Below are 12,342 nucleotides of genomic sequence, written 5' to 3'. Positions count from 1 at the left end.
CGTGCTCCAGAGAATGGCGAGCTAAAGCAGTTTCTCACATGCTACGCGGCCCGAGAGCCCACTATCCAAATAGCACCATCATTCTGACTTTGCAAATAGTGTCTACAAAGGCCAGGAACAGCGTGAGATAATTCTCACCTTGCAAGTCCTCGCCTCTTGCAGGTTAAGAGAGCTTTCTGAGGCTCCTTTGCCCAAGAGCCTCTGATATCCTGGAGCTAACACTGGCTTTTGTAATTCTCAAGAGGGCAAGGCATTTTTATACCCAGTTGCTACTAGTCATTGTATACAACAGAAAGATGGCTTTATTTCTTTTTCTTTTCAAAAAGAAAGCACCATGGTCCCTACCATTAGGCAGAGTGAGGAGGCCACTTCAGGCAGCAGATTTTGGGTGTCACGAATTAGCTGCTAGTTGGGGCTTGTGGAATTTTCTACAATCCTAAACGATTTGCCTGAGATTAAGTCTATTGAAATTCAGATTCAATAATAGGTGCATAGCTGTCAACGTTTCCCTTTTTTTAAGGGAAATTCCCTTATTCTGAATAGGATTCCTCACAAGAAAAGGGAAAAGTTGACAGCTATGCATGTGGTCTACTACTTATCACTTGATAAACAAGATGGCTCCGCCTACAAATAAAGTATTGGTTTCTACACACTTGGGGGACTTCCCAGATATGCAGAAGTATATAAATTAAAATAAAAGACAGCCCCTCTGTCTATCTCATCTATCATCTGTCTATCTCCAGGAGGTCCAAGCATGTTCAGTGATCTCTCAGAGCCTTGGAATGTAGAATGTCACTCTCAAAATAAATAAAATATGAAAATTGGGAGGGGAGAGCTGGTCTGCCTGAACTCCTAAAAACTGATTTATCCCAGAGGTTGGTGACTGGAACCCCTAACAGGAGCATTTCTGTTGGGGCAGTGGTGAGGAAACTTTTCCAGCCTGAGAAAAGTTCCTCTTCCTTCTGGGCAACCTTCTAGAAATGGAATGACAGTGGTTGATGGGACCAGAAGCAAAGGTAGGTAGCAAGGGATAGGCCCATTCCTTATGTACAGTAGGCTGCATTTCAGCCATGCCAAAATCAAAAGTTACAATTCAAGGACTCATTCTATACAGGCAAAAGCACTCGATGTGGGTCATGAACTGGGGAGAATCCTGAGGGCCTGAGAGAAAAGCTTGGAGGGGCTTTTCTGGCTTGGAGGCTGGAGGTCCCACATCACAGTGTTAGATGGTAAAGAAACATGGCAACACTTGAGGGATCCAGTTTGTGTCTAGGCTTGTTTAGGTATGCCAGAGCTTACTGCTAATTTTTTTTTTCTTGTGTATAGCACTGAATGGATGACAAGGCTGCCCGAATAACACAGAAAATGTCATTTCCATATTCTTGCTTTCCAGCTACATACAATAAATCATTTTCTTGAAAAGATAATAAAGCACCAACTGAGTGCTGCTTTAATTCACATAGAGAGAGATCGTCAGTACTTTTCTAAAACAATGTAATTAGGAAAAGACTTGATTTGTTAAAGATGCATTTTTATTTTCTGATTTTATACATCCGACAGCTGTTAAAGAAGTTTTAAAAAGGTTAAGCAGTCGGAAAATATATTCTATTTCCACTTTGCATTTGAAGCAAAAGAAGTAATAAATCACCAGCAATTAACTACACATTTATAAGGTTTGAAGATATCTGCTGTACCATTATATGTGCAGATGACTGTTCACAAGTTTAGGAACTCTGGAGAAGCAAATTTCCCGAAAGCATGGAAAAGGGTCCTTTGTATGAATGTGAAGAGGTGTTTTCAAACCTCCCAGTGAACAGAATGGTACAGATTTGGGACTGAGTTTGCAACTATGATGCCTCCCCGTTCCATGTCCATTACGTGCACCAGACGTGTAGAAAACTCTGGTCAAGTATAGCTGTATACTTACAGCCTTATCACATTCTCACTATATGTTTTTGGTTGCACAGTCAAAACATCCTAGGTGTGATAATTAAAAAAAGTAATGCCACAGGTAGCCTTCAAGAGATCTGCAGTCTCTGCTTTTTCTCTATTAGCCTGAGCCTCTCATTTTCAATAATAATAAGCGGTCTGCAGGATGCTGTAAAGGTTGCTGATATAATGTATATAAGACTCTGAACATTTGATGTGTGCCATTTAAATGATAACTTCTGTTATTAAACTGGTTGTAACAACTGAACAAAGTTCTTGCATGCGTAGGCTGCACTTCACAGTTGTTGTGTTTGTTTTTATTTATAATTCATAATTTGGGCATAACTGAATCATTTTTATGTTGCTAGGACACTCAACAAAATGGATTTTCAGTAGGAAAAAGGCAGTTAGATGTAAGTGCTAAATTTCTTTAAACCACATTTAATGTTATAATACATTTGCCATGGTATTGCTTTTATTGTGTAATTGGTATTTTCACAGAAGGTTAAGAGTGTCTTTTGTGTGGTTAGAAGTGCCCTTTTGAATTTTGCCTCCTCCCCAAAAAAAGGTTTATGAAAAGGACTGACTAGTCTAGTTTATGTTTCTGCTTTTCATAGGTCTTGGGCTAAACCTAATCTGTCTTTAGTTCCCACTGAGGTAGTAACTCTGTATCCATGCAAAAAGAGTCCTTCTAAAGGCAAAAATTACCATGCCACACAGAAGTTGTGGCTAGAATTCCTCTCCCTGAAATGCCAGTTTTCTACTTGAGTTGGCTTGAAGAACTATTTAATCATGAATTTTAAAAAGGGGGAGGGAACTTTTTTGAAGTGAGGAGTAAAGGGTCCCTGCTCAGTGCTAGTAAAGAGACAGGAATTACAACCTCATGTTTAGCTTGCGTCTTAGCTGTCACAGCCCTGTTTGTATACTTCTGGAGGATATGATAATAATTTAAAAAGTTCTTCCAATAGAAAGAACTTAAAGGGGTGTATATCAAAAGATGGGATGCGAGACATTTCAGAAGCATAAAAAGGCACTTGACAGGAGGAATATTGGCATCTGTCTCGAGAGACAATGGAGTGAGCCTCCGGGGGTGAAGTCAAACCGCTGAGTTAGCAGCAGTGAAGTGACTTCCGCAGGGCACAAGGCTCCCTCTTGGCCTTGTTGATGTGGTCCAAAGGAAAGCAGAGCAATATGTTTGGTACCAACTTGGCTGCAGGAGTTACTGGAAGGAGGCACACAAGGCACCTTCCTACCAGATTTGTGTAGGGCTGGCACCCCCAAACTTGGCCCTCCAAATGTTTTGGGACTACAACTCCCATCATCCCTAGCTAACAGGGCCAGTGGTCAGGGATTATGGGAATTGTAGTCCTAAAACATCTGGAGGGGCGAGCTTGGGGATGATCAGAGTTTTCCTTCTAGATGGGCTATTTTCCCAGGCCCATCTGCCCCTCACTTCCCTCAACAGCATGTCTAGAAACCACCTTCTTGAGTAGTATCTTTGCACAGGATGGACCAGATGGGCAAAGGAACCAGGTCTTCTGGTTGCAGAAAGAGAATGAAAGAATTGAAAAGGGTATTTTATTGCTGGGGAAGTTTTAGTTTACTAGAGGGCTGGGGCAGGATTTCTCCACAACTTCATATGTTAGAAAAATGCCCTGAGATTAATGTGAATTCTAGCGTTTCCCCTAAATGATAGAAGATTGGCACCTGGAAAGTGCTTATGTAAACAATTTACTTTTAACTAATGCTATCTCCAGTTGAGCTAAATACTACATTCCCTTCTCTATGCTAAAATATGAAGTGTTGCAACTGCATTTTATTTTATTGCATGTGAAGTTTTCTCTCCCCTTCTAGAATCAAAAGTTTGTACCTCTCATTTAACGTAACCAAATGATGATAATTCACACTCCTTCCCCACCCCACGTCTCTGATGCCTTGAGAGATCAGTAGTGAATTGTTATTGCTTAAACACGCTGGAGGAAATGTAGGTTTTGTTGGCTTCTTGCTTAAATAGAGGCAGAGGTTTGTAGACTGTCTTCCTTTTGTGGTCTAGCTTTTAGGTCTTTTTATGTAGTAATAATGTATTGCTGTTGGTGGCAACAGAAAAACGAAACCTGCCCACATTATTTCAGAGTCACTCTACCATTTAGACTTCCATGCTGTTGTAAAAGTTAACTGATGCCTTTTTTTTTTAACTTGCCACTTATTTCATCATAATCCCTCACAGATTGACCAAAAGGATGTTTGGTGTTGAGGCTTTTTGTGAACTTGTCTGCTAGAACAAATACAAAAAAATTAATTTTTTTTGGTAGTTTGCTGGTTACAGAGAAGTTGCTAGCTGACATAATCTGTGACCAGCAAATGGAAGTGACACAAATCACAGCAAGGACGTTTACAGTGAAGGTGCTAGTTCCCAGAAATGCCGTTCTATCTGGCCAGCCATCATCTTGAGACTACTGGTGACCCCATGTGCTCCTCATGTGCTCCCCACTTGGCTCTCATAAGGGTGAATTGCCCATGGATACAAGCTGTTAGCTACTAGAGTGCTTCACCGTTAGCAAATATACATACTGTTTTTCGTCACTTGTTGCTAAAAATAAGTACGTTCAGTAGAAACCTCTACTTACAGCTCATACTATATCAAGTCCATAAATCAATTAGAGCACAATAATAATCTGTTTACGGGGTTGCTCTCCTGTTTTTTTTTTTTTGTTAGCTACAAACAGCCCCTCTTTTCTTTCTTTTAAAATATTTGTATTGTTCGGTAAGCCCAAGACATATAAAAGCATTACCAATATTTTCTAATTAATATTTACTCTTTTCTAAAGCTATTATAAGGACACTTAATGCACAGCCTAAAATGAGAGTTGACAATTGCAAGTACAAACCAACCAACATTGTAATAAAATCAATACTTACATTTCCCTCGGGGGCACTATTTACTGTTTGCTGTGCCATTTCCTTAATGGAATAGCAGTTATGTTTGCAGAAACCTTGTAACTACCATCTTTATGTTTTAACTAAAAGCAGCTTTCTTGGAGAAGGTTGGAGGGGAAACAACCTCAAGTTACCATATAAAAATTGCTATGAGCATTTTGTGTATTATTCATAGAATAACCCAAAGAGAATCACAATTATAATCGGAATGCTTCTGGATGTTCAGCACTGTAAATGAATATTTTGTGTCTTCCCTGGTCTGTATGATTTTAGAATAATATTTATGACACAAATGTACTTCAGTATTTAACACACTATGAATATGCATCTCTTTTAATGTGGTTGATAGTATCCCATCATTAAATTAAGTAAGAAGTACGCACTTTCTTTAACATGACAAATAATAAAATGAATCTTAATAGTTTATATTTTCCATTGCAGTTTTCTTTTAATGGATAATAGTGAACCAACAATTAGAATCCTTATGCAATACGTTGCTATCATCATATATTATTTGTTTGTTAAGATTATTTATAACCCACCCATCTGTAGTTACCAGGGTGGGATACAGGGCATAATAGAAACAGCCAATCAAAATAATAAAATAATTAGTAGTAAATGATGTCCACATCCAAACAAACAATAAATGATTGTGCCATCGCATAGGAGGGAATGGCTATAGTTGAGTTGTAGAGTATCTGCTTCACATACAGGAGTCCCAGATTCAATTCTTGGCATAAAGGACCCGATGGTGAGCAGGGTGATGATGCTCATCTGACCTCTGCCCAGTTACATCACTGCTAATAGCAATAGAAAAATAACAACAATAACCATATCAAAATATATATTTCTTACCCATCTCATTACCAGAAGGTCCCTGGGCAGGTTACAGCACTATAAAACACAGCATTTGCCATTATATAAACCTGCTTATTAGTAAATTCACTTACTTTGTGAAAATCAACATTTTCACCTTTCAAAATGTAGATTTCTTCACGTACATATATATTAGGATATAGAGAAAATATGCATAAATATTCAGAAGGCCAAAGTAAAAGTAGCACACCTCCGCAATCTTTTTTGTAAGACCGGATGCATGGTCTTTCTAATGAATGAAGTCCACCACCACTGTGCCCCTTTCAAGGTAATGAAAGTGCCATGTGCTCATCTTTAGCACAGTGTATCAAGACACCACATTTTGCATAGCCAAGGCCTCTGGATTTCCATTTTGGTTTTATCGTTGCAAGGGAGAAAGTTGCACCTTGGCATAATCACCATTCTGACCCCTTTTCTGTACCATTAATTAGGAAATAGCCTTCCATTTCCTCTTTCTCTTCAAGGTGTTTAATGAGTGCTTTGGGAGAGAGGCCATGGAGATTGCAACGTATGAACTTCACCATAATTGGAGCATCTCTGAGGGACTGTTTTTATAATCCCTTTAGTGATGCCATTCATGGCCCAGCTGACTTCAGCCTTTTTCTTCAAGTAGGGTAAACATTTAGCTCCTTACATATATTCCCTTTGGGTACCAGAGGAGGTCCCCACAATGGCTAAAATTATCTTATCATTCTTAAAAGCAAACTCCAAAGGGGGGGTGGCGGCGGCTTGTACAGCCCAGAGCATCACCCATGACATAGTTGAAGGTCATGATGTGTGAATGCAACCCATTCTTCAGGGTCAACCGCTGGTAGTTCTTGGGCAGCCTGTTGCCCAATGCCATGAGGTGCTTGGATCTGGAGCCATGGCACAAACTCTACCACGTGTACATGGCATCCATGCTTCTTCTCCAGAAGTAGACCACAGAATACACTTTTGCTGGAAATACCTTGTGGTACCACCTCCCTACCCAACTCAGGAGGTAGCGGGCGCAGGGTAGGGGTTCATTTGCACTGCACTGACTTTGCTGCTGCCTCATCCTTCCCACTCAGAGTGGCAGCAACACAACCAACTAGAGATCAAGTGAACATTCCTCCCCTCAAATCTGCTACTGCTGGCATATCCAAGTAGCACTGGGAAATATTCAAGAGACCTTTGCACCATACGTACTGTTCTGGTGCTTTAATATATGTTTTAATTTTGGTAAGCTGCTTTGAGACCCATATGTGGTGAAGAAATAATAATAATAATAATAATAATAATAATAATAATAATAATAGTGACAGTGTCAAATGACAAGTACCTCTTAAACTGTGTAACTAGTCCTTCAAGGGGAATTCAAGCCTATCCAGAATGGATTATACACCTAGTTTCCAGATGCAGAAAATGAACTCTCAGCACCTCCATCTTGTCTGCGTTTAGCTTCAGGTTACTGGTGTTTATCCACCCCATTACTAAATCCAAACACCTAGTCAGCACCTACATAGCCTTATCTGACTGGTTTCTCTTCAGCTCACTAAAAACCATTTGATGGCCTCACCCAGATGCATCATATAGATGAGATCATGAGGGACAAAATGAAACATTGCAGAGCTCTACAAGTGCCATGGCGTTTATCAAAGGGTCTCCCCACCTTCCATTGCAAATTTCTGAAACTGACCCTGAAGGTAGGAGCAGAGCCACGATATCACCATTTTCCCAGCTCCCACTGTACAGAGTGGATGCAGCAGGATACAATGGCTGATAATATCAAAAGCTCCTAAGAGGTCCAGGAGTATGAACAGCTTTTGCACACACCCTATCTCTCTCAAGATGAAGGTCATCCATCAGACTGAAATCAGTCCGGTCTAACTGACTTCATCCAATTGTGCTTGGAAATGAACCACCACCTTCTCAAGCATCTTAACCAAAAAGGGACATTAGCAAGCAAAGCAGGTCATAGTTAATACAGTCTCCAAGGTCCTAAGAAGACTTCTTAATGCATTCCCCCTTTCTAGTGGAAGGCTATAGCTCCTCACTTCCTAGGGTAATGTATTCCAGAGGATAGTATGGCAAGAAGATGCAAGACTGATGTGTGATGGAGCAAGGGACAGACAATGCAGCAATAGTTTTACAATATTATGTTTTCATTTTTCTTTGTGTAGTTTTTGTTCAGTGACAAATAAGTTTGTTCTCATCTCTTGATCTTGGTTTGGATTTGTTGGCTTTCCTTCTTAGGCATTGCCATGAGGAGTGTCTTCCATGTCAAATGTAACTTGTCTCTAAGCTAAACCTGCCATTCTCTAAAGCAGTCTGTAGCAACCCTTCCTATCTCCCATGCTTCCTTGTCATTCTAACACAGATGTGTGAATCTTTCTAAGCCTGCAGCTAGAGGACATTATTTAGCCTCTGGCCATTAATGGATTACCCACTACATTAGATCTTTGTCTCATATTGTGGTTGGAATGTAGACGTGATGGTTATAGATGTGATCATCCCCTCAGAGTGAGAGGACAAGAATTGCAGGTGGAGCTAGCAGGGATGTAAGATTGCACTGAATAAGCACAAAAGCACAGTTTTGGGCAGCCCTTAGGATATCTGTAGGGCACTAAATATGGAGATAATATTGGATCCCAAAGGCCATGTATAATTAACTATCAAGGGCTATCATTATATAAACTTGTAGCTTGTCATATTTTTATCTACAGTGGTACCTCGGGTTACATACACTTCAGGTTACATACGCTTCAGGTTACAGACTTTGCTAATCCAGAAATAGTACCTCGGGTTAAGAACTTTGCTTCAGGATGAGAACAGAAATCGTGCGGCGGCGGCACGGCAACAGTGGGAGGCCCCATTAGCTAAAGTGGTGCTTCAGGTTAAGAACAGTTTCAGGTTAAGAACAGACCTCCAGAACAAATTAAGTACTTAACCCAAGGTACCACTGTATTGAATTTTATGCCTTGTATCTTTTTAATAGATGTATTATTTAAAAAGAAGTTCTGCTTAAACCATGTAGCCTTACTTCCATGTGGCACTTTAAGGATTAGGACAGAAATGCTCTCCTAAGCTTTCACTAAAACATATCAAATGGTGCATGGCATATTTTTGTTAGATAGGGTCCCTCCTCTCCTTATTCAGAAACTCCTGCTGACTTTAGAAATAGATAATAAAATTTGAATCTGCATGTGTTTTGTTGAAGGCCAGCAGCAAATTTGTTTCATTAATTATAGTCAAAATCACTGGGTGAGCAGCACTATAGACCCATTCAAAGAAACTTATTTTGAAACAGGATATTAGAAGTATACTCCATAGGGCAGCAAAAGTTGCTTTATGTAGTGATGGTAGTATTTTTGGAGTGTGATAAAGCAGAGCTCTTGTCAAATCTAAATCTTTAATAAACATACAAAATGTTGCTCTGCTCTTCACGTTATACTGAGGCTCTGAGCCTCTTTGTGATTCCTCTTGAAGATCTGATTGTTGAGAATGAGAGTTACATTATTTATATATAAAAAACCCACAGTCCCCAGCCACATTATTACGTATGGCACACAATATCTTCCAGACTGTCGCTTTATGTCAAAAGCTTTGAACAGCCTTCCAGTACTTACCAATTGCAGTTGATACAGAATCAGTGCTATATAACAGCTGCAGTAACAAGGTGTTACTGCCTTTACTTTAATCTACCTTTCTCTCTTGCCAGTTTATTATGTTTTGAATTTATGCTTTTTGTAGATCTGTGAGCTATCTTTCTTATGGAAATTAATCTTTTTAGAAGATTTGTGCTCTCATTTTCAAACACTAATACATGCATTCAAGTATCCCATTATTCAGGACCAGCTGGCTTTTTTATCTAGTGATATTTACTTCAAAAAGCCAAGCTAAATGCTATCATAGATTAATTCTAAGGGCACAGGAGAGCTTTTTTGGGGAGAAAAAGAGATTTGGTAATTACTTAGAATATCGCAATAAAATCACAGAACATGTCAAAAATGTGTTATCTAATTTGTCATAATGGAAAACCTAAAAAAAAAAGGAGAGAAAATGATAATTCACTGAAGAAAGGCATTATTTGAAGATTGTGGCTGTGTGGCAGGTGTCGTCATCTCCCCCCCCCCCAATAGTCAGAACACATATAAAGTCTAAATCTGTAAAGCTTTATAACAAACTGATTACACATGTAAATAGCATGTGTAGGAGACAGGCAAGGGAATCCAGACATTCATTCTAAGCTACTTTAAGATATATCAAATCAAGTTAAGTTGTTAAGACATACTTTTCTATATTAGGGTGAAGGTCCAAAATCTGGTGAATGTTATTATTGAAAGCTAAATGCCCCCAAAGCGAAGGATCACCCATGACTGTCGACATTCATCAAATATTTTGAGTATCATAGGCTCAGTTCAAGCACATCCCTTATCTTTTATACTTATTTTTTGTGGTTCAAAGGAGTAGTAGCTTTAGATGATTACTGACCTATAAGATTGGGGGCAGGGGGTGATGAGATAATCGTGGCTCTCCACCATAATGAGGAAAGCCTAGTATTAACTGAGTGGGATGAAGATAGGAGCCAGTGGAAATAATCACTCAACATAACTTGCATATTTAGCTGTAAAGGTTAGGGCAGATTTTATTTAGAATATTTTAGTATAATATATGTACTGTTATTAGTTTAGTATTTGAGTTTTATTGGCACAGCTGATAGCTATACATTGAGTGTAAATTAAACTGAATGTGATGCTCAGAATTTACTTGTATATGTCTGAAAAGTGGAAAAACATAATCTAGGTTTGGGCATCCACAAAATTCACCTGGACCGTCAGCACTTGGATATTCACAAAATGTTGAACATTTTCTGTAACATAACGCACACGTGTGTGGTTGTATGTAAGCGTAATTGAAGTTGGGAAGCACTGAATTTCAAAAAGGATATTCACCGCTGCAATTTCTTACATAAATCAAACTGGAAATAAGACACATTTTACAATTCAATTTAAGATCCCACTGAGACAATAATGTTGCAAGCTGTGCATTTTGCAAAGTAATATAGTAATGTCTAGTTTGCATTTTTTAAAAACCAAATTAATCACACTTTATTGAATATGTTGAAGCAAACCTAAAATTCATCTATTATTAAAAAATATTGTGCAACAAACACAAACTATATTTTATACATAAAGGACAAACTCATTTATTCATTAGGATAAAACACTTGGAGTTTGCATTTTGTAACTATGAAAGAAATGACATTTGCTACCTTTAGTATTTTGAATATTTAAACACACGTTCAGTACAAAACAGGCTGCTTGAAAAATTGTTCTAATAATATAATGTGTTATTGGTCCAGCAGATCATTCCTGGGCTTGCTTACTCCAACACAGACATTCACTTGCTGGATCAGGAATATGAGCACAAATCACATGAACACCCCATATGATCATTAGGATGTACATCTCATTGGGAATGTACATCAGTGTACTTTGCACTGTTCTCCACAGGATATAAAGTGACATGTTCATCCCCACCCACATTGTGGCAAAACTGGTGGGTACAAGTTAGTTCCATTGGAGTTCCATTTCAGTGAGACTGAGCCCTGACTCAGGGCTTGTCATATGAGCTCTTGACCACCTGTCTTCCCTTAGGTATTCTGAATACCAGGTAGAACTGTGTGTCAGACTGGGACTGGGAAGACCTCTGTCCAAATTTTCACTATCTCAGTCTCGCAGAATGATCTTGAGGGTGAAGTTCTCTCTGCTGACCCCTAAATAGCTAACTTTCTTGGGAGTTAGGTAGTAGTGAGCCCCCCACATGCAGGTGGGATATTCTTCCATAATCTGAATAGTGTCGGGTCTGTATGTTCTGTTGAAATAAATGGACATGGTGTTTTAGATTCAGGTGACCACACTTAACAACAATTTGAGGAGCCATTTCCCTGGCAAATCAGTTAGCTGGTGTTAACTAAACAACTCAGGATAAAAGACAGCTGAGGAGTATATATAGGACAACCTGGTCAATCTTTAAAGCTACTTGCTCTTAAAAGCTTGTAAAGCTTTCATAAGTGTCAACATACAATTATCACTCAATTATTTCTCATTGATGTGAGCATTTAAGTTGTCTTTGAAAAAAGTATGCTATAAATTGTGAGGGTATTTTTTTTTTATGATACCTTCAGGTACTTCAATTTCCCTGCTAATGTATTTGTAGAAGTTCTGTTCTTTATACTTTTCAACCCTTTATGTTTTTTTATTCCCCTTAAGAGGATGAAGCAGTTTATGAAGCTCTGAAGCTTGGCCAGGGAAAAAAAGGACTGTGGACTTTTAATTATTACTGATTGTCACTTGAGATAAAATTTATAGTGTGGGAAGCCACGTCTTAGCGGACTGTGACTCTATTGCATCATGCAGAGTTTTAGTTCACTTGCTAATAATTCACTGATAATAATCATCCACGCAATGAAATTGTTGGAATGTAATGCTCAGCCATGTGTGGGGAACCTCTTTAGCCCAAGGGGCACATCTTCTTGTAGGGAACTGTTTGGGGGCCACATGCCAATGATGGGTGGGACCAGAGGAAAACGTAGGTGGAGCAAGTGATGTAATTCTTAACGTCGTGTCCAAACAT

General features: G+C 39.0%; 1 protein-coding gene across 11 annotated transcripts in view; it reads left to right on the top strand.

The window, feature by feature from the left end:
* The window catches only part of DACH1 (dachshund family transcription factor 1), a 342,260-nt gene that overhangs the window by 212,861 nt on the left and 117,057 nt on the right, over positions 1 to 12,342 (top strand). For 2 of the 11 annotated variants that reach the window (XM_083501198.1, XM_083501196.1), the window contains exon 4: positions 2,298 to 2,342. The exons of the other annotated variants lie outside the window; for them this stretch is intronic. In XM_083501198.1, coding sequence (XP_083357324.1) covers positions 2,298 to 2,342 — 45 coding nt within the window. The remainder of the gene's footprint in view (positions 1 to 2,297; positions 2,343 to 12,342) is intronic. 11 annotated transcript variants of the gene reach the window in all.

This window comes from Podarcis liolepis (assembly GCF_965112155.1).
Source record: "Podarcis liolepis genome assembly, chromosome: 4".
Lineage (NCBI taxonomy): Eukaryota > Metazoa > Chordata > Lepidosauria > Squamata > Lacertidae > Podarcis > Podarcis liolepis.
Note: the sequence above shows the minus strand (reverse complement) of the source record. Positions and strands in the feature narration are given on the sequence as shown.